This window comes from Embiotoca jacksoni, unplaced genomic scaffold (genome assembly GCF_022577435.1).
Source record: "Embiotoca jacksoni isolate LCO1_2020_lvr unplaced genomic scaffold, fEmbJac1.0.p SCAF_31, whole genome shotgun sequence".
NCBI lineage: Eukaryota > Metazoa > Chordata > Actinopteri > Embiotocidae > Embiotoca > Embiotoca jacksoni.
The window spans coordinates 1548437-1569627 of NW_027185383.1; the positions used below are offsets into that span (position 1 = coordinate 1548437).

Consider the following 21191-nt stretch of genomic DNA (forward strand, 5'->3'; position numbering starts at 1 on the left):
AATATTCCTCGGTCACGTGCTGGTGCTCCCAGTACGTCCCGACAGCGCGAGCTGATGAACGATGAAGATACAACAACTTTAATTTAGTCTCGACGGCGGCTTGGTGTGAACACGGACTCGAACATGTTCAGATGCGGGACAGTTGCTGCTTTTCTCCCGACTGACTGACCGACCGACCGACCGACCGGAGCAGCGCGGAGCCGCCGGCCAAGATGGACACCGCCGAGGAAGGTCGCTGCTGTTGGAGTTTGATTTCCCTTCTTGTCTCGCGTTTTCTGGTTAAATGAACTCCGCCAGCGATGCGTGTGTAACAGTGGAAGTCAGCTTCACCTCCAGTCGATGTTGACGACCGAGTTGTTCCCGTTTCAAGGCTCCACCACAAATAAAGAAACCGCTAGCTAGCCTGCTAACTTGGTATTAGCTCACATCCGTTAGCCGTCAGCTGTTTGTCGGTAAAAGCAGCAACTTCAGGTTTCTGTTGTTTTACTGTCGCAGATTATCATTATTATTATTATTATTATTATTATTACTACACGGAGCCCGAGGACGTTAGAAGTCCTGTTTCACAATAAAGTAGATCATTATGTCGTTGTGAAGTAACGTTTGATAAGTTTGTCTCGTAACCGTTATCACAACATTAAGACAACGAGCTGAACTGAACTGAAGAAGTTCATCAACTCGACCACTGAGGGTTTGTTCTTGTTCCAGATGATTATAATATTATAATATTATAATATTATAATATTCCTGGACTGATATCATCTCGAACAACCACCTCGACACGTTCAGTGTGACTAGTGTGGACTTTCTGTCCACGTCTGTCCAGTAAGATGTAAACCTGGTGTCTCCTTCATCCTGACGTCATTATAGGCTTTTTATTCCATTCAGATCATCCGAGGATTATAATCCTGACCTGTCCTCCTGTGTCCACTGCAGTCACGTGACTTGTGTTGTTCCCCTGTTGTCTGTGTACTAATGTTAATGTGCAGCTTGTATGTAGTTTGAGGTGTTTTCACGTCTGCGGTGTGTTATTAGTGTGGCTGAAGATATGAAGGTAAAGAAACGCAGTACCAGGTTCATTGAATGATCTCAGTCTGTGCCAACAACCTTATTCTGTTCCTGTTGTGCAGCGGACATCTGCCGGGTGTGTCGGTCGGAGGGCAGCCAGGACAAGCCGCTCTACCACCCTTGTGTTTGCACTGGCAGCATCAAGTTTATCCATCAAGAGTGGTATGTCAGTGTTCATCGAAAGATGTGTGAAGCTCTGCTATTTTCTTTTGCATTATATGTCGGGTGTTGTTTAAATATATTTTAAAGAGTGATAACGAAACGATAGTAAGACACTTTGGGCTTGGGAGTGGTCAAAGCGTCATGGAAACGGGTGATTTTACTGCAGAGCCGTTAAGGAACATTGTTGGACATAAAGTGCAGGTTTCTATAAGATGAAAAGAGTAAGCTCTCTACGTGTCCTTTTGTTTCCACAGCTTACTACAGTGGTTAAAACACAGTAGAAAAGAATACTGTGAATTATGCAAACACAGGTTTGCATTTACGCCAAGTAAGTCGCTTGTTTTTCGGGAATTCAGTTTAATACATTTACATTTGTGTTAATCCAAGTGACTAATTCTGACTTTCTGTTTCTCTTACTTCCTTCCATATCCTTCTCTCCGTTTTCTCTCCAGTCTACTCTCCAGACATGCCGTCTCGCTTGCCTGTCCAGGACATCTTTGCAGGGCTCGTCACCAGTATTGGAACAGCCATCAGATACTGGTTCCACTACACGCTGGTGGCCTTTGCCTGGCTCGGCGTGGTGCCTCTCACAGCATGCAAGTCCCATTTTTGGTTGCAACTAATGTTTATGTGAATCTGAAAATAATTTTCTCAATTCATTCATTATTATTTGGCCCATAATATGTTATACAAAGGAAATAATGATTCTGAAAAGTGTCTGCCGGTACATTTGAAAAAATGAAACCAGCAACTGCTAATGTTTCGACTAAACAAAAACTGAATGACAAAACAGGAGAAGGTTTAATCATTAGTTGTGTTGTGGGTGCACATCGTACACACCCCCTGACACACTGCCCTCCTATATGTAAGACCATGTTAATTCTCACAACAGGTCAAACAATGTTGATGGAAATGTTTTAGGTAAATCTGAAATGATGAATCGATTAATTGATTCGTGGATTGACTGAACTAGCAACCATTTTCACAGTGGATTCATTGTTTTAGTAATTTATGAAGCAAAAATGTGAAAAATTCTGTCTGCGTGATTACCATTACATTTTGGACACACAGTTGTGATTGTGATATTTATTTTCACAGTCTTTTTGACTGATCATACACCAAAACAATTGATTAAAAAGATAATCATCAAATTAGTCATCAATAAAAATAATCAGAATGAAAACAGTTGTTAGTTGCAGCTCTAGTTTTAATGCTCAAATATCTGTTTTAACAGAGACTTTTAATGAGCTTTTATGAGTTTACTGGAAAACACGAATGATTAGAAACCTTTTGACAGTTAAAGTTTGCAGCAGAGGGAAACATCCAAGGATATTTTACAGTTAAATCTGAAACATAGCCTGAACTTTTGAGCTCATTTGTTAAGAGCCGGTTGACGTACCACAATTAACATCTTTCAGTCCGAAGAATTGACTGTTAAAGGTCCAATTTTTTGTGTTTTATTTCAGGTCTTGATATCCATAATAATATATTTCCACATGTCGTTTTATAATCTCCTCTCTAAAGTTTGTTTGTGAAGATCTATGAAGAGCAGGCTGTTTTCTTACCCTGTGTTTTCTTTCACTTAAAGTGTTGGGCTGTGGGTCGTGATGAGGGCGTACATATGACATGGGTGTTGGTTTGTGACATCACAAACTTACAAAAAGTCCAAACAGCACAGGTCCTGAATATTGGTTGTGTGCATTTCTTTTTTGGATTAAGTGTTAAGACTCTTTCCCATGAAGAGGAAATGGAAATATGAATTTATACCGTATGGTACCTTCATGTAAAATATATGAACTCAATCTGGTTTGAGTGCCAGGTTGATTCATTTAATCGCTTATGCTCTAAATAAATGTTGAAGTGCAACTAAATTCAAATCTAGAACAATGTTTTCAACTTCACACCATTTGGCAGGTGAAGAAATGATTTTCAAGATGTTGTTGTTGACTTCACCATGTGTTATGTCTGCTTTCCTAACAGGTCGTATCTACAAGTGTTTATTTACTGGCTCCGTGAGCTCTCTCCTTACTCTGCCATTAGACATGCTTTCAACGTAAGTCTCTGGTTCTCTCTCACACTGTCATACTGCTGTATATTTGAGGTCTTTGTGTTCTTCATGAATGGAGTTAAAACTCATAAAGATGGCTCAGATGTAATTAGTAATCCAAGTGTGACTTTGCATAATAGCTCCTTTCATTCACCATGTCATCCACTCTCTCTCTTTGTTCAGCTCTCTGTAGAGAAGTATTTGTTGATGTGACTCAATATGATAAAAAAAAAGAACATGCAAATGTCTTCAATTGCAGGCAAAACCTGCTTGCAGACTGCCTGCAGGGCTGTTTTGTGGTCACATGCACACTGTGTGCCTTCATCAGCCTGGTGTGGCTCAGAGAGCAGATTGTCCACGGTGGCGCCCCCCAGTGGTTAGAACAGAATCCGCCCCCTCTGGTTCCAAACCAGCCCAACGCCCCGGTACCAGCTAATGAGGTGAGCTCAGTTTACGCCGAAGGCCAATGGGGTTCCCTGTTTTTTTTCCTGCCTGCACATAGAGTGGGGAGATAATAATGACTTACTGAAGCCGATCTGCTTCCCCATATTTTTACACTCTGACACAGTTGGCACAGTCACAAGTTCATATCTGTAACAGATAAGCCAGTGAGGTCATGGTTGTCTAATTCATTTCTAGTTTGCTTGCTGACTCTTACAACTAAGTTTATTCAAAATCAGAAATGTTTTCACGTATTTGAATAAAGTATGACTTTTTTGATACAGTGAGAAATAAATAATGCAAGTTTATCTTTGCTCCTTTCCTGTGTGGGGTCCCATTTGTTTTCACCTGCATGATCAGCCAATATTTCCTTTTAGGAGAAACTTCAGGACATTTAAGTTGTCAGACTGAGAATGTGCTTGCTGAGGTAGCAAAGACATGTCTGTGTTTCCACAAAACAAAGTGAGTGGCACAGTCATTGACAGATATTGTCAGTCCTCTGCTGTCAGTATTGGAATAAGAAATACAGCTCAGAACTGAAATATCTTCACTAATGACAAAGCAGTTGTGTTTTTTTTCTCGATGTTGTACATTTGATAAGTAGAACAGTGAGTGTGGTTAATGAGTATATAGGAAATAAAATGTTACATCATTAAACCGTATGCTGTGGCAAGTAACCTGTAATATGTCCGTTCATCGTGTCGTGTCTCTGCAGGGTCCAGGAGGACACGCTGCCGTCAACGTTCAGGCTGCTGCCGACGCCGCAGCTGCTCAGAACCCTGCAGAACCCGGTCCGGACGGCCTGCCGCCCGACAACCCGCGCCAGGCCGGCAACCACGAAGACGAGGCCGAGCTGGACAACGATGAAGACGACGACGACGACGGGGATGAAGACGAAGAGGAGGAGGAAGATGAGGAAGGCAGGGAAGAGGATGCCGCCGATGCCAACAATGGAGGGCAAGGTCAGTGGGCGGATGGTAGAGCGGCTCGCCTACTAATCGAGAGGTTGGCGGTTCGAACCCGGTTCCTCCTTTCCACATGCCGAAGTGTCGGGCAGCACACTGAACCCAGAATTGCTCCTCATGGTGAGCGAGCACCTTGGACAGCAGCTCTAGTGTGTGAATAGCTGTTTTCAGACCAAACAGTTGGAGGGACTTTCTTGGGAGGAGGACCCCCCACGGATTTTCACCCAGAACCTAAAGGGTTATAAGGCCTTCTGCTGTTTGCATTCACACCGTCAATATGAACTGAAAACTCTCCCGCTGCCGGAGCGACGCTCCACCACTTACTTCTCTAATTGAGGAAATCAAGTTTTCAGTTTACTTGATCCTTTGGTTGAAATTCATGTACATATTTGATCTGTTTGAAGATCCAAAGCGTGTTGTATTCGAGAGGGCCAATAAAAACAAATGGAACGGTTTAAATTTATCATCATTAAAGTTAAGATGCATTCACTGATTCACTTGAAGCTCTGTTGTGATCCGCTACCGTTTGCGTTGTCAGTTTTGGATTACGGGTCAACAGAAAGGCAACACTTCCTGTACTTTTTTAAATTAAAAACCCTGCAGGCTTTAAAAGAAAGAAAGTGTGTGTGTGTGTGTGTGGGGGGGGGGGGTGGGGGTGGGGGGGGTGTAAAGTGCCTTTAGATCGCCGAGGTGACGAACCACTATATATATATATATATGCAGATCTTTTACCAGTGAGCATTAAAACATTAAGGAAGTTTTAATGCCCACAGCTTCACTGTGAGGAAGTTCCTCTCTTCTGTTTGGTGAGTGAATGATCATTCAAGCTGAGAGCTGGTCTGGATAATCAATGTGGTCTAATTAAATAGACACGTTTGCATAAAGAAGGCTTGAAAGCCTCAGTCTATGTGAAGATATGCGTGAAGTGGTGTTTTCAGAAATCCATAACCCAGCCCACATTAAAAGCCGCTGGAGAGAAATCATTTGACAGAACATTGTTCCTTCCTGTCCGTGTCTCTTCTCTGCAGAAGATCTGAACTGGAACGCCCTGGAATGGGACCGAGCAGCCGAGGAGCTGACCTGGGAGAGGGTGAGCTTAATGCCTCCGGCTCCTGTTTAGGAAGCGGTGTGACATGATGCCAATAAAGCGAAGCGTACGGAGGGTAGCAGTTCGATAGCACATAAATGTGGGCTGATGGTCTCTATAACAGAAAATGTGCACCTCGTGGTGATAGCAGATGCAGAACTCTGAAGTTAAGTTTGTAGTCAGTATAATCAATAAAAGTCTCCTTCTATGTAGAAGTTGAAGTCGTTTCTGCATTTAAATAGTTGTATTACCGTGCTAATTCACATGTTTCTAAGTTGTGACTGTAACATTGCACTCTGTTTGTGTTCCAGATGTTAGGACTGGATGGTTCCTTAGTTTTCTTGGTAAGGATACACTCTCCTTCTTCAACTACTCTCACACAGCGTCAGATGTTTGTCAATATAATTCGAGGACATATTTGTTGATTTTTATTTCATATTTTTGAAACTTGAACTTGCATTTGGATGTTAGAAACCGAAAATATGACCTAGAACTAGTTTGCCCTGCCGAGCAGTAAAAGATGAAATCTCCACCAAAGATAAGGATGTAAAATGACAACTAATCTAAGGACTCACATGCTGCTTCGCTATCCAAGTAACAGAGGCTCCTGAAACAAGTAGTGCCACGTCAACTTATCCTCAGGACCTTTATAGAAGCTCCTGAAAGGGCCATCACTCATAAGATAACAAAATTGATATGCAAGATATGCTGCCCAGTGATGTTGTTTTGGAAGGTTTTCATGTTAATGACACGACTGACTGAAGCTCTATCAGCTGCTTTCAAATTCTATATCGGAAGCCTCTGTGAAAGGATGTTTCCACATTAATGCCTTGTTTTGTGATTTGGCGCAACATAAGTACAATTGAATTCCAAAAATGAAAACAGATTAGAAAGTGAAAGTGAACATTGTTTGTTCCAGTCGCCTTAGACTGTGTTTTTGAGAAAGTGCTCTGTGGTGTGTGTCCTCTCCAGGAGCATGTCTTCTGGGTGGTTTCCCTCAACACACTCTTCATCCTGGTCTTTGGTGAGTCAAACCTGCAGATACATTCAATCATTACTTTTGAAACTACCAGGCTTTCACTCCATTATGATAAAAGCTTTTAACCCCGATTTGAACAGCATTTTTATCAGAACATATATTGTCACTAGAGTTCAGTCTGACGGTGTGAAACAATCCTGAGCGTCGTCTCAGGGTGTTTCCACACCTGCGCTTTAAAGTCTATTTAAATCAGGGTCTGGTCATTTTGGTCCTGGTGGGAAAGTGATCCAACCTCATTGTGTTTAGTTCAATACTTTCAGGTAATGAACTAAACATGCTCAGTATTCTGTCCCTTGTTCTGCTGAGTCGTCTGAAGGCAGCATGTCTTACACTGCCTCGATAATGACCTCAGTTTTGACTAAATTCCAACTCTGCTGTTGCTCCATGTTTAAATGCAGAACAATGTTTCTCTTACTGCACTACTCTAGAACAGAGGATCTTCTTCCTGTCTTCACTTTCTTGTTCCCTCCTCCGACACATCAGACCGTTCACTGGAGTCAACATTCTCATGTGGTTTTTTTTGGATGCATTTTGGTTCACTTCGATTTTTTTTCTCAGTGTGAAAAGAAACCAGACCAAAGGGAAAACGCATCAAGTTTACAAACTCATCAACTGATTTGGACCAGAGCGAACACGCGTACCCCATCGGTCCTAACGTACTCCGTCAGTCCTAACGTACTCCGTCAGTCCTAACGTACCCCGTCGGTCCTAACGTACTCCGTCAGTCCTAACGTACCCCATCGGTCCTAACGTACTCCGTCAGTCCTAACGTACCCCACCGGTCCTAACGTACTCCGTCAGTCCTAACGTACCCCATCGGTCCTAACGTACTCCGTCAGTCCTAACGTACCCCGTCGGTCCTAACGTACCCCGTCAGTCCTAACGTACCCCGTCGGTCCTAACGTACTCCGTCGGTCCTAACGTACCCCATCGGTCCTAACGTACCCCGTCAGTCCTAACGTACCCCGTCGGTCCTAACGTACTCCGTCGGTCCTAACGTACCCCGTCGGTCCTAACGTACTCCGTCAGTCCTAACGTACCCCATCGGTCCTAACGTACTCCGTCCGTCCTAACGTACCCCGTCGGTCCTAACGTACCCCATCGGTCCTAACGTACTCCGTCAGTCCTAACGTACCCCATCGGTCCTAACGTACTCCGTCAGTCCTAACGTACCCCGTCGGTCCTAACGTACCCCATCGGTCCTAACGTACCCCGTCGGTCCTAACGTACTCCGTCGGTCCTAACGTACCTCGTCGGTCCTAACGTACCCCGTCGGTCCTAACGTACTCCGTCGGTCCTAACGTACTTCGTCGGTCCTAACGTACCCCGTCGGTCCTAACGTACTCCGTCGGTCCTAACGTACCCCGTCGGTCCTAACGTACCCCATCGGTCCTAACGTACTCCGTCAGTCCTAACGTACCCCATCGGTCTTAACGTACTCCGTCAGTCCTAACGTACTTCGTCAGTCCTAACGTACCCCATCGGTCCTAACGTACCCCGTCGGTCCTAACGTACCCCGTCGGTCCTAACGTACCCCATCGGTCCTAACGTACCCCATCGGTCCTAACGTACCCTCTGTATTTCCCTCTAGCTTTTTGCCCGTATCACATTGGCCATTTCTCAGTGGTTGGACTGGGCTTTGAAAACTATGTAAGTACAGTTTTAATTTTTTTTGTCCTGCATTGATGAATGTTATCTGAGGATGATGATTATGATATTATTTCTGTCTGCAGGTCAAAGCCTCACATTTTGACGGCCTCATCACCACCATACTGGGCTACATCCTCCTGGCTGGAGCTCTCATTGTCTGCCATGTATCCTCGACATATTACACATGACTTTGTGTGTATTTTATAAATGTGTCTAGTTATTGTACCAGTTGTGTGATTTATATCTTGGTGTATTATCTTTAGTTTGTGCTTAAGTACTTAAAGTTGATTATATTTATTATAATTAGCTCTGTGTGATCCAGCTCATTCATTTAAAAAGACACCTATTGTGTCTTGTAATTGTAATCTTGTAAGTTGCATAGTCATACAGGAACGGCAAGAGAAACAGTTTATTGATCCACTTAGACTGTGTGTGTGTGTGTGTGTGTGTGTGTGTGTGTGTGTGTGTGTGTGTGTGTGTGTGTGTGTGTGTGTGAGAGAAATTTCTTACTTGTGATAGTGCTGGTTTGGAACTGCAGCTTGTTCATGTCAAACTGTGTGAGTCCTTCACTGCCTGCTTCAGGCTCTGGCTTCATTAGTGAAGTTCCAGCGGTCCCGACGTCTCCTCGGTGTCTGCTACATAGTTGTCAAGGTAAACCTGGCACTGACGTATTCTCAGTAATCTGCTGATTTAGTGTTTATCAAACTAGAAAAGCTTTTACATGAAGCATTAATTAGGAAAATGATGATTAGATGAAAACATCAACTAAATTGCAGGCGTTTTTTCTTTTTTCCTTTTTTTTTTTTTCTTTTTTTTTTTTTACATGTTGCAGGTGTCCCTGCTGGTTGTCATGGAGATAGGCTTGTTCCCGCTGATTTGTGGTTGGTGGCTTGACATTTGTTCACTGGTAAGACGAACATGCAGAGTGAACTCAGCACAGCCACTACTAACCAAATAGATGCAATCCTGATCAGTGTTGTACACCTTTGATCAAGAAAATAAATCTGGCACTGTTACACTGATTGGACCGATTCCTAAAAAGTCATCTAGTCTGGCTCATTGGTGTTAAAAAGTCTGTCTCTTTATTCACCGCAGGAGATGTTCGATGCCACTCTGAAGGACAGAGAGCAGAGCTTTGACTCGGCTCCTGGTACCACCATGTTCCTGCACTGGCTGGTTGGTATGGTCTACGTCTTCTACTTCGCCTCCTTCATCCTTCTGCTCAGAGAGGTAAACGACGACCTCATCAAGTCCCACTTATGTACTGTGACAAGTAAAAACTCACAAAACACGGCATCATGTGTTTGTGTGTGCAGGTGCTTCGGCCAGGTGTGTTATGGTTCCTCAGGAACCTGAACGATCCGGACTTCAACCCAGTCCAAGAGATGATTCACCTTCCCATCTACCGACACCTGCGGCGTTTTATACTCTCTGTGGTGAGTCAAATAGCCCCCAAACCCAAACTTCGGGGTCACAACAACACCCAGATATCTGTTCACTCTTAATACTAAATACAAAATACAGAAATATGCTGTCGTTACATCAAGTTAAAGGGTTTTATGTTGCTATCCAGAGAAAAGAATTAAGTATAATAAAAGTGCAAAAATGACAAAAGTAGTAATTAGAAAAAAACAACACAGACAGATATAAGTGCACAAAATAAGCATCAGTACATATTTGTCTTTTACCTCCAGTGAAGTGTATCTAGCTGTTTGGAGTTTTGTTTTTTAGTTGTCGAGGTTCTGAGATTTCTGCCTCCGCCATCCTACAATGCAGTTGGGTGGATTTTCATCTCTGTTTGTCTTGCAGCACGAAAACACCAATGTTTCTCTCTGTAAACGGTATTCTAGATAAGTCACAGACTTCACTGTAATCAGTTTTAATTTAAACTATTTTCTATCAAACGAATAGTCCGTATGAATGGAGGCTCTTACAGGGACATTTATTTTGGAGGTTTTTGTGTATTGACGAAGAGCTTTTAGCACCGTAATAAAATTTGGTGCATCTCTATTGTGTTTAAGTGGCAGCATTTATTTGAGATATCGCCTAACCTGCACTAATATAACCAAACCCGTGTGGCAAGATATCATGAGGACGGTGGTTCGGAGACTTTTTTATGAGCACAGCCTTCTTCTGAGGATGAAGGAAATTTGTCAGGAAATGGCTTTTTTGCATATAGAAAGAAAGTAGAATCCAGCCACTCCGGCAGTAGTAAGGCGGTGATGGTGGACAGTCAAACACATGGTAACTTTTTGTCCAGGCTCTTAGGAGGATAAATGTCTCACCAGAATCATGCAGACTGGTCTTTGTGTACTCCAGCCCAGTTTAATCTGTGTGAATGTGGTGTTTCCAGTAACACTGCGTAGGTGTGTGTCCCAGTAGATAAAGCAGAACATGACTTCATTAATGGGGAGCAGTCAGGGCCAGTCAGATGTAGTATTTGCTGCTAATGACAGCGTTGAGCCGGCACACATGTCAACTTATTAAATTAGTCCAACGGTATGTGGTGAATCTTTTATGACACTGCTGATGCAGCGTAAACATGGCAGCGTTCTACACAGTAGCTGTGACATATATTTCAGTGTGGGAATGATGTGGATGGCTCGAAGCAGTAATGTGAGAATGTAATGAGCCGGCAGGAACGGCTGAACAGAGATGCAGAGAGGCACTTTGACTTTTTTTTCTCTCGGGATGTCGTCTAGTTAGCTGAACGTCTGGCATGTATTCGTAAATCCGTTTACGTGTGTGTGTGTGTGTGTGTGTGTGTGTGTGTGTGTGTGTGTGTGTGTGTGCGTGTGTGTGTGCGTGTGCAGGTGGTGTTTGGCTCCATAGTTCTGCTGATGCTTTGGCTTCCCATCAGAATCATCAAACTGTTCTTCCCGACCTTCCTGCCCTACAACGTCATGCTCTACAGGTACACCAGATTCTTCTATTCTCTGTTGATGCATCACCAAAAATAGGACCCTGCTGGAGTAAATGAGCTGCCACAAATATACAATTTGGAGGATGTGAATGAGCTTGTGTTCCTGTCGTGGCTCTGCAGCGACGCTCCGGTCAGCGAGCTGTCGTTGGAGCTGTTGTTACTGCAGGTGGTTCTGCCGGCGTTGTTGGAGCAGGGTCACACCCGCCAGTGGCTCAAACGCCTCGTCCACGCCTGGACCTTCACAGCTGGATACATGCTGTAAGCTGGAGGCGCACGCACACGCACACGCACACACACACACACACACACGCACACACACACACACACACACACACACACACACACACACACACACACACACACACACACACACACAATGTCAAGAATATGAGCATCCATGTTTGTTAGCTTTCTCGAGGCGATACGGCCCTAAAATAATATCACGATATATCTGGCTATTTTTGCGATATTCTTGACGATATGACAAAATACAGAAAAATATGTGATTATTAATTTTAATTTCAACAAAAGGGTTATAGAGTTATGTCAGCACCAACCGTCCCTCGAAGTGAGATTCAGATTGTGTCCAGAGCTGCAGGAGAGCTGCTGCTCTGTCAGGACGACCGTGATCCGCTGCAGAGCTTCTAATTACTTCCTCACCGCTGTCGGCAGATTCAGCGATCGTCTGGCCGGATTGTCTGAAGTTTCGCGTCGACGTTTGTCCATTTAATAACGTAGTTTTGGGCTTTTGTTGAACGTAACTCGTTCAGCTGAGCGCGTGCTGCGCTGTACATCGTATGCTGCTCGCCGTGTGAAGCAAGGAGTCCGTCAATTCGGCTCCTGCAGAATTCAGCGGCTGTCAGCCGTACTTGTTGCTCGATACGCTGCAAATCTACGTCGTACTTTTCCGCTGCGTAAAAGTACGACGTCATTACATTACGTCACGATATAAAAACATTTTATATCCTCGAAAAATGATGTCACTTCACATACATCGTAAGATAATAATGGCTTCCCTCAGTGACCTTCACTCGTACCTGCTGGGAGACCACGAGGACGATGACAACCAACCTAATAACCCTCCCGGTCGCCATAACAACAACCGGATCCCTGGTATGGGGGAGGGGCTTCACGCGGCCCATCAGGCCATCCTGCAGCAGGGCGGTCCTGTGGGCTTCCAGCCGTACCATCGGCCCATCAACTTCCCCCTCAAGGTGACGGACAGCTGGACTGTCAATCATATCACGGTCCTGTCAGCTCTGAACTGTGCTCATATTAAGTGGTATTTGTTATTTTGTGTGTGTTTCTTGTTTAGATCATTATGCTGGTTGTCTTCATGTGTGTCACACTGTTACTAGCGAGCCTGATCTGCCTCACGCTGCCAGGTAAACCACCTGCAGGTTCTGTCTGCGCATCACCGCTCCACCTCCCTGTTCTCCGTCAGTAAGACATGTTCCCCTCTCTGTGTCCTCCCCACTTCACTCTGTCCCCTTCCTCTCCTACAGTGTGTGTGGGTCGTTGGCTGATGTCCTTCTGGATGGGCAGCGCCATGGTTCACGAGCTGTACACAGCAGCCAGCGGTCTGTACGTGTGCTGGCTGTCCATTCGAGCCGCCACAGTGCTGCTGTCCTGGATGCCGCAGGGACGGATGGTCATCATGGTCAAAGTCCACGAGTGGACACTCATGGTAACGTGGACGTGTCTCTGCGGTCATCCCGGCTAATTTCAACAAATATACCGCCTCTCCTTGCGTGTTCCGTGATCAAGTGCCGTGTTTGAATGTGTGTTTGGGTTTTGTGGCTGCGATGTCTCGGTGGGAACAGATCCTGAAGACGGTGGTGGTGGCTGTGCTGCTGGCCGGGGTGATCCCTCTGCTGTTGGGTCTGCTGTTTGAGCTGGTCATCGTCGCTGCTCTCAGAGTTGCACTGGACCAGACGCCTCTCTTCTACCCCTGGCAGGTAGGACTGTGTGGGAATGAGTGTTATACTCGACACATATCGCTTGATTGTATCATCTGAAGATATCGTTGATTATTTTATTGAGAAATTGTCACTGTTTTGGTGAATGAATGTTGTCAGTCAGACTGTTGTGGAGTTTACAAAAATGTTTCACGGCACAAAGTATAGAAAATTCGGACATAAAATGATGAGTGATCGTTCCTGATTGATATCAGTTATTTTTTACACTATTAAGCAAGTTTATTTTCTTGTTTGAGAACTTTGGCATCTTTCTTTGAATTCAGGCCGAGTGCAGTTCACTTTCAAAGTGGGTCGATGATGAATTGTGACAGCCTCATTGTGTCTTGGTTGTAATATGACCACCGCTCCCTGTTTGTCTTGCAGGACTGGGCCTTGGGTGTGCTTCATGCCAAAATCATTGCTGCCATAACACTGATGGGCCCTCAGTGGTGGCTCAAAACCGTCATCGAACAGGTGGGCGAGTTACAGTCAGTCAACTAGAACAGAGGAAAAACACTGATGTTTACATACACAGTCAAAAAAAAAAAGCACGAATCTTTATTATCCAACTGTAGTAAAACCATCTTCTTTGTATTGAGGGTTGCTTGTTGTTTCATATTGTTTTCAAATGTTTTGATTTGTATTATCATGGACAGAAGGAACGTACGTGACATGGGATGAAGTAAAACCCGCCCGTCTCTCTCTCTCCACTGCAGGTTTATGCTAACGGTATCAGAAACATCGACCTCCACTTCATCGTGCGAAGGCTGGCGGCCCCCGTCATCTGTGTCCTGCTGCTGTCTCTCTGCGTGCCCTACACCATCTCTCAAGGCATCACACCACTGCTGGGTGAGTCTCTGAGCGTCGATGGCCTCACGGGGAATAATATCTTTGCTTTCATTCTCTCCGATTTTTGGATCGTTCAAAACCTGCATCTGTATCCAGTGGTAACGTCACACAGCAGCTCAAAATCACACTGGTCTGACTCGGGGAAATAATACAGAACTGCTTTCTGGCTGTATTTCTTTTAGCTGTATTTTGAGCACAACCTCGGATCCCTTGTCAAAATGCACAATGTCTTTTATCAAAAGCCGTCATGAGTTCTTTAAGGCTGGATCCCATCAGGACCGACTGCGTCACGTTTCAGCTGCGACGCAGCCACAGGAGCCGATCGCAGCTATTCTACTGAATCCTGGTGATTCAAACCGATGCGCCGCAGCGTGTTTCACAAGCACTCAAATTATACACCTGGTCTATTTATGACCTCTAGACAACAAAGCAACAAATAACAACAATGAACAGAATTAAACCAAAAAAGGAACCATTGAACAGAGGAGCTTGCTTGCCGATGCTGAAAACACAAACATAAAGGAAACATAAAACATAACCAAACAACAAGACCCGGTTCTACTGCAATACAACAACTGTGTATGCGTGTGTGTCCTCTGGGTTACAGCTGGGAAGGATTGATGGAAGTGTCATTTGTTAATGTTACACGACATGTGTCTCATTTAAGCATCAGTGTTTCAGAACAAATTTAAGAGTAATTATGTGATTCAGACTTGTCATTAATGAATAACTAAAAATCCCCACATGAACAGGAGTTACCAGCGAGAGCTGTGCAAAGTGTTGTTTTGGTTTCTGACTAAATTAGAAAGAGATGAAATTGAGGCCGAGAGGCAGCCGACTGCTCCGGACACACATCCTCTCTCATTTAGACACGGGGCTCATTTCAAAACTGCTTCTTATGCAAAGCTCACCGAGCCACCAGTCGTAGTGCAGACGCTTGTTTCTGATGTTGACTCGGAGGCGAATTGCATTGAAACAGCTGCCCTGTTAAGAACAGCCAGCCTTGTGGGGATGAAGAGGAATCTGATGTGCAAGACAAAGTGAAACTGATTGTTTTGTCTCAAGTCTCAAGGCTCAAGTCTCGCCACGCTGTCTTATTGCACTGAAATGATGAACAGTGTGTCACTCTGTCTCTCTGCAGGAGTGCAGCCGGACATGCAGACTCTGGTGGAGAGGAGGATCTACCCGTTCCTGATGATGGTGGTGATGCTGCTGGCCATCCTGTCCTTTCAGATACGACAGTTCAAACGCCTCTACGAACACATCAAAAACGACAAGTAGGTAGAACCTGAAAATGTTTCGTGTCAACGCGCAGAGAAAAAAACAACAACTAATTGTTTCGGTGTTTCTGTTTACTGATGATAAGACATTTCTGTCATTGAATAGTAGGCTGTGGGATACGAGCAGAAATGGACATTGATAGGGTGAAGACGTCCTACATTCAAAACCTGTAAACCTGAGCGGGAGTTGTAGCTCAGCTGAAAATCTGTTTCTGTGTATTTGTGATGGATGTAACGCTGCGTGTGTTCGTCCTGAACTCTTCAGGACGCGATGCTCGCTTTGCCATCGGACCTCCATGGTTCGGGAAATCCAAACAATTATTTTCAAAATAAGAGCATCGCCCTGTCAAAGCAAAACTTCAAGCGTGCACATCACAGAAATATTTTAGTTATAATCTTTTTTATTTATTTATTTATTCAACCATGGAGATAAAAGTTACAAAAATAAATCATAAAAGTGACGCAGCTTTCCAGAACAGAGTCTGTGACTAACAGAAACAACGACGACATCCGCCGTCAGAATAAGAGCTTTAGATGCTGTTTAATTCATGTTCATTCAACACAGGCCAGTGCAGTCTCTTACAACTTGACGTGTATAAATCTTAGCATACAGTAATATGTAATCACTTCCATTCATAATAAGCATTTCATTCGACAAATGTCTTGTGACGGCTGCATTTTCTGCAAACCCGCCACTTCCGTTTGTTCCGTTTGTTCCGGGTTCTACCGGTGAGCAGAGTTTGGCTGCGGTCCGATGGTGGACCTCGTAAGTCCGTTCCTCAGCTCTATTCCTTCACCCCGGTAGAAAACGTCACGAGGTGGGAAGGAAAGATGAGCAGGAGAACTCATGAGGACCGTTGGGAGACTCCGACTCCACGACGCTCCGTAACGATGCCACGGCGGGTGAAACTACAGTGTTCACAGGATGAGCTACAAAAAGCGCATCGTCGACACTTTGTCCCGTGTGTTCATGCAGGCTGTAAAAACCTGGACTTCTTCACTCGTAAAGTCCCGAAACACAATTGGCCCGAAATAAATGAGTAAACGTAATCAGCTCAGATCTGCTGCGTGCGTAGCCGATACAATATTGGTGTTGGTGTAGTTCATTTGTGATTCCCTAAACAAAGACAGTTGTGTTAATGCAACTCAAAGTTGGCGACAACAACGTGTTTTTATTGTTGCTGGGTTACTCATTTCCACATTTTGGTCGTTAGTTTACGTTATTGATCGGAGAGGTGACGTTAGTAATGGAAGCTCATCTACACGCACAGTAATACACTGCAAATATGCCGCTGTGAGACTGTGAAATCTCTCCGTAATAAAACACCGACATGACTGTCGGAGTTTAGAAAACAGATCAGACTTCCAAACGGTAAAATAAAAGTATCCCGACAGCTGTTATTGATACTCGGCCTCGCTGTGAGGACGGACGCTGTGGATCAATAGTTGAACTGAGTCTGAGACGGCTCACCTGTCTGACTTAGAAGAAGTAGCTTCGTATTGTTATTGTCAGGAGGAGAGCCGTACTCACTGTAACTGACAGTTATTTGTTTTCATAAAGCGCGTTTTGTCTGGAAAGACTTCCTTTATGTCCTCATACTTTCAGCACAGCTTCTGCTGACGGCAGTTTTTGCGGCAATTTCCCCAAAATTGCGAGCTCCCGCAAATATTGCAGAGTTTGCTTTAATTTGCATGAATGATTGCGATCCAGTTTCCTGGAGGGACTGGAACATTAGCAGGATTAGCGTTACAAACTGGGCGGACACTGCGGGGATTTTATTAAACCTTTGAATTGTGGCAAACGCAGAAGTGCAATTAAACTTTCGATTTGAACAAATGAACTCGGCCTTTCTCTGTTTGGTCGACGTCAGCGACTCTGAACAAAACTGCTTTGTGCTGACATTAGTGTGACCAGACTGTTTGCGTGCAGGAAAGTTCACTCAGACTTGTGGTGTGAGTGAACACCCTGGACTAAAAATGTATTTTAGAGTTTCAAATTGAGAAGTCTGCGTAGCTTGAAATGCTAACCTCATAGCATGTTACAGCTGATTTATCGAAGCCTCAAACATTCAGGCTGCAACTAACAAATGAGTTTGGTTGCAGGAGTGCTCGGACACAAATCAACAATTGTGCCAATAACGGTCTGTCCTGTGAACACTGAAAGGTCAGAGGTCGAACAGTTTGGAGCAGTAAAAAGCCGACGTGCCGCTGATTGTTTGTCTGCCGTCTCCTCCAGCTCCGTCTGTAAAGTTAGAAACAAGAAGAACCGCGATGCAGCAGTTATCTTTCTGAAACGTTGCTGTTTGTCCTGCAGATACCTGGTTGGACAGCGACTGGTCAACTATGAACGTAAGGCGGGAAGGAGCCCGTCCTCCTCCTCCTCCTACGGCACCTCCTCTTAGACCCCACCCGCTCCGGGAGCCTCCACCAGCTCCGCTGGTGAAAAGGTTTTCTGTTGTCCCTGCTTGGCTGTCAAACACACACAATCCGCCACGATCACAGGCGAGGACACTTTAAAGACAGAAACGTGTCGGAAGAAGTCTCCATTCTGAACACGTTTAATAACCGACCTGCAAAAGCTGTCAGCTCGGCCGAATCTCAGCCGAACCACAAACTGTCCGTCCCGTTACACGTGTCACGGCGCGACTCGTCTTTTCATTTCCTTCATGTGACAAAGGTTTGGCTTGAAGTCGGGTCAGCTGAAGAGCTTTTACCTCAGATTGTGCTTCCCTTTGAATGTTTGTTGTGAAATATTGTCAAGTGTCTTTTTTTTTTGGAGCTGTGGAGATGTTTGGACTGCCTCCGTGGTCCTCTTCTCATTTCTGATTTTTCTCAAAAGACATCTTCATCAGATGGAGGTTGTCAGTGTTAAGGAGGGACGTAGACGTAGCAACGTGATTGTATTTTTTTTCTTTTTTTTAGATATTTTTTATTAGACGTGTTTTCATATATTTTGTGTTCTATTTCTGGAGTGAGCTGTTAGATGTTCCTCTGAGGATTCCTTTCAACGACACAAGAAGAAAATGACTTTTTTTTTGTGTGGACACCGCTCTTGTTTGGTTTTTTTTTCTGAAGGTGTCCCCCTGTGACTTGGAACCGGAGCCCGGGACGTGTTGCACCTTCTCCGGCTCCTAACCGGGAGAGTCCAGCTGACTAACGCAGCACAGAGCCGGAGCGCTTTCAGCTGCGTCTACGTTAAGCCTGAGAAACGGTGCTTTTCTGTTGTCGTGCGCGTCGTCAGCTGGCGTTTCAGCTCGTTTATGCAAAATACTTCCGTCCACACGGAAACGTTGGAGCAGGTGATTCTGCTCCTGCCGAGCAGCGGAGGACGGAACAGAGAAACACGGAAGAAACGCAGCGGCGGCAGAAACGGTTGCTACATATCTCGTTGCATCTTCACCAGGTTGGAGTTAACGTCATCTCATCAGCTCGCCGCCACCGTCGGCCTTTTCAGCGCTCGGGTTTTTAAACGCGCCGCCGCGACAACTCATTGTTTTTAGATTTCCACGCGCTGCGGTTGGTTTTAGAGGAAGAAGGGTCCCGTGTCAGCGAGGACGGAGGCACCACGTAGTGCGCATTTTAAACCGGACAAACTGCACCCCGCTGATTCCATCGAAATATTTATTCTTAAGATAAAAACAGAAAGTGGGCCGGCTGGTCTGCGGGGTTTGTGTTGCTGCTAATCAGCTGATCAAACTGTTATCTGTCTGCATTCTCAGTGGTTCACAGACTAAAGCTGAAAACAAACAGCGAAACACGAACTACCATCAGAAAAAAGGGACTCGTGAACGAAACTAGTTCAGGTGTGAAACTCTCAACTGGCAGACGGGAGTCGCCTGATCGGAGCCGGCTGCATGGGCCAGTAAAGAAGGAGACGACGCCACGAGATCAATACAGAGTCGGGGGAGGTGGGGGTTTGACCTTTGACCTTGTTTTTTTTTGGGGGGGGGGGGGTTTCCCCACATTGCTCTGATGAATTACTTCCCGTCTGTGACCTGGTGAGCTGAGTCATGTCAGTGTGTTCAAATCACCTCATAATGAATAGAGTTTCTCGGTAGATTAGGCGGTTATCAAGTTCTACAGTTTTCGCCGAAAGACGAGACAGACTGCACGTCTGTCCTCGACCAATCGCAGTTGACTCACCGTGACGTCGTTGGTTCATTGGGTTTCTATCCTTGAGCCTACTGCATCACTTTTTCATACCATTTTCTGGTGTTGGTCGTACTGAGTTGTTATATAATGCAACAGAAGTCCAATAAAAAATATATCAAGATGGTGTTTTTGTTGGGAAAATATGAGACGCTGCTTTTTTAATAGTCCCGACAGTTGATTCTACATGAAGAGCACAGATTACTGATTCTACACACCAGACATTAATCAGCAACACACTCACAGAATAACTTTCCATTCAACTTGGCTTTGCAAATTTACACTTTAAGGGAAAGTTCAACATTCTGTGAATACTCCCTAAAATTAGATAAGATCATTAATACCACCGTTCACAATATGCAGCGAAGAAGGAGCTGGTTAGCTTAGCGTAAAGACCGTCTTCATCCAAACGCTCCAAAATCCGCCTGCCAACAAGTCTCAAGCTCACGAATGTACGATTATTCTCACCAAACAAAATGAAATGTGAAATATTAGATTTGCAGCTTCACCGGAGGTCACAGACGGGAAGTCGGTCTTTGCCCGACAACGACTGGAAGTTATTCAGCTGACAACAATGTGAAGAAGCATATTTTCCAAAAGATCAAATCCCTCCTCGCGCGTGATTGTGAAGTGAGCGTTCGGGTGTTGTGCTCCGTGTCTCACCTGTGTGACCACGGCGTCTCTTCAGCTCTGCTCGCCTCCAGACAATTCCTCCTTTCTCGAGAGTAGAAGTCATCGGTCGTTCCACTCGTAGAGCCAGCACAGAACGAGACCATTCAATGAAAGAGTAAAGACGGAAAGGGGCGTTAAAGTATTTTCAGTGTCAGAAAGGAGCCCCGGCTGTTCTTCAAATCCTTCTGGCTGCCAATGAGAACAGAATCAAAAGGTCAGATGGGGTCAACGATCCTAAAAGAGACGTTTGAAATCTTTTACCTTTTTTTTTTTTTTAATTTTTTTTTTCTGACCAGTTACAGGCGAGTAGTGATTAAAATGTTTTCTTCATGCAAGTGTTTGAATGTGTTGCACCTTAAACCACATTCGCAGTCATTTCACAATCCGTTGTAACAGTGAGCAGAGCAGGATGTGTGTGTTTACTGAGCGATGTCAGTATTTCACTGTGGTGACTCGAGTGGGTTTAACTCGAAGGATGAATCACAGGTTTGCATCTCGCACTGCGTTAGGAGGAGTTCATATAGGCTGCTTTTTCTGTTGATATGGATTGTGACTTACATTAAATCTAGTGCAGACAGCTTTAGGGCTGCTGCTGTGTGGAATGCTCACATTATTTATTTATTTATATATATATACATATATATACACACATATATATATATACATATATATATGTATATAAATATACATGATGCTATAAGTGACCTTTTAGTATCTTTGAACTGAACTGGACACTTTGAATTTTGGTGTTTCAATTTCAATTTCTAGAAGCAAATGATTTCTATTTTTATATGTGCAGAAAAAGGCAGCGGCATGTACTGAAACATAAAGGTATATACCTAAAGGTCTATTGATTGTTGCTTCAGTCATATGAAACAATAATAAATAGTTGTAATGATTC

The 21191-nt window shown here is 44.4% G+C and overlaps 1 protein-coding gene across 1 annotated transcript; it reads left to right on the plus strand.

Annotated features, from left to right (window-relative positions):
• Nucleotides 1-4: 4 nt before the first annotated feature.
• LOC138207247 (E3 ubiquitin-protein ligase MARCHF6-like) lies at nt 5-21191 on the plus strand. The gene is made up of 26 exons (XM_069164338.1): nt 5-231; nt 1131-1230; nt 1485-1558; nt 1683-1826; nt 3211-3283; nt 3537-3717; nt 4434-4680; nt 5712-5773; nt 6082-6114; nt 6743-6794; nt 8401-8459; nt 8543-8623; nt 9042-9110; nt 9292-9366; nt 9555-9689; nt 9776-9895; nt 11273-11373; nt 11503-11640; nt 12404-12596; nt 12698-12767; nt 12888-13069; nt 13206-13340; nt 13725-13814; nt 14057-14189; nt 15331-15466; nt 17784-21191. The coding sequence occupies exons 1-26, from the start codon at nt 213-215 to the stop codon at nt 17869-17871; spliced, it is 2790 nt and encodes a 929-aa protein (XP_069020439.1). The 5' UTR covers nt 5-212; the 3' UTR covers nt 17872-21191.

Excerpts from the sequence above, each read along its gene's own strand:
- LOC138207247 (XM_069164338.1), top strand. Across the intron at positions 1,559-1,682 it reads CAGGTTTGCATTTACGCCAA|TCTACTCTCCAGACATGCCG; the intron begins GTAAGTCGCTTG and ends TTTTCTCTCCAG. Across the intron at positions 3,718-4,433 it reads CCCCGGTACCAGCTAATGAG|GGTCCAGGAGGACACGCTGC; the intron begins GTGAGCTCAGTT and ends GTGTCTCTGCAG.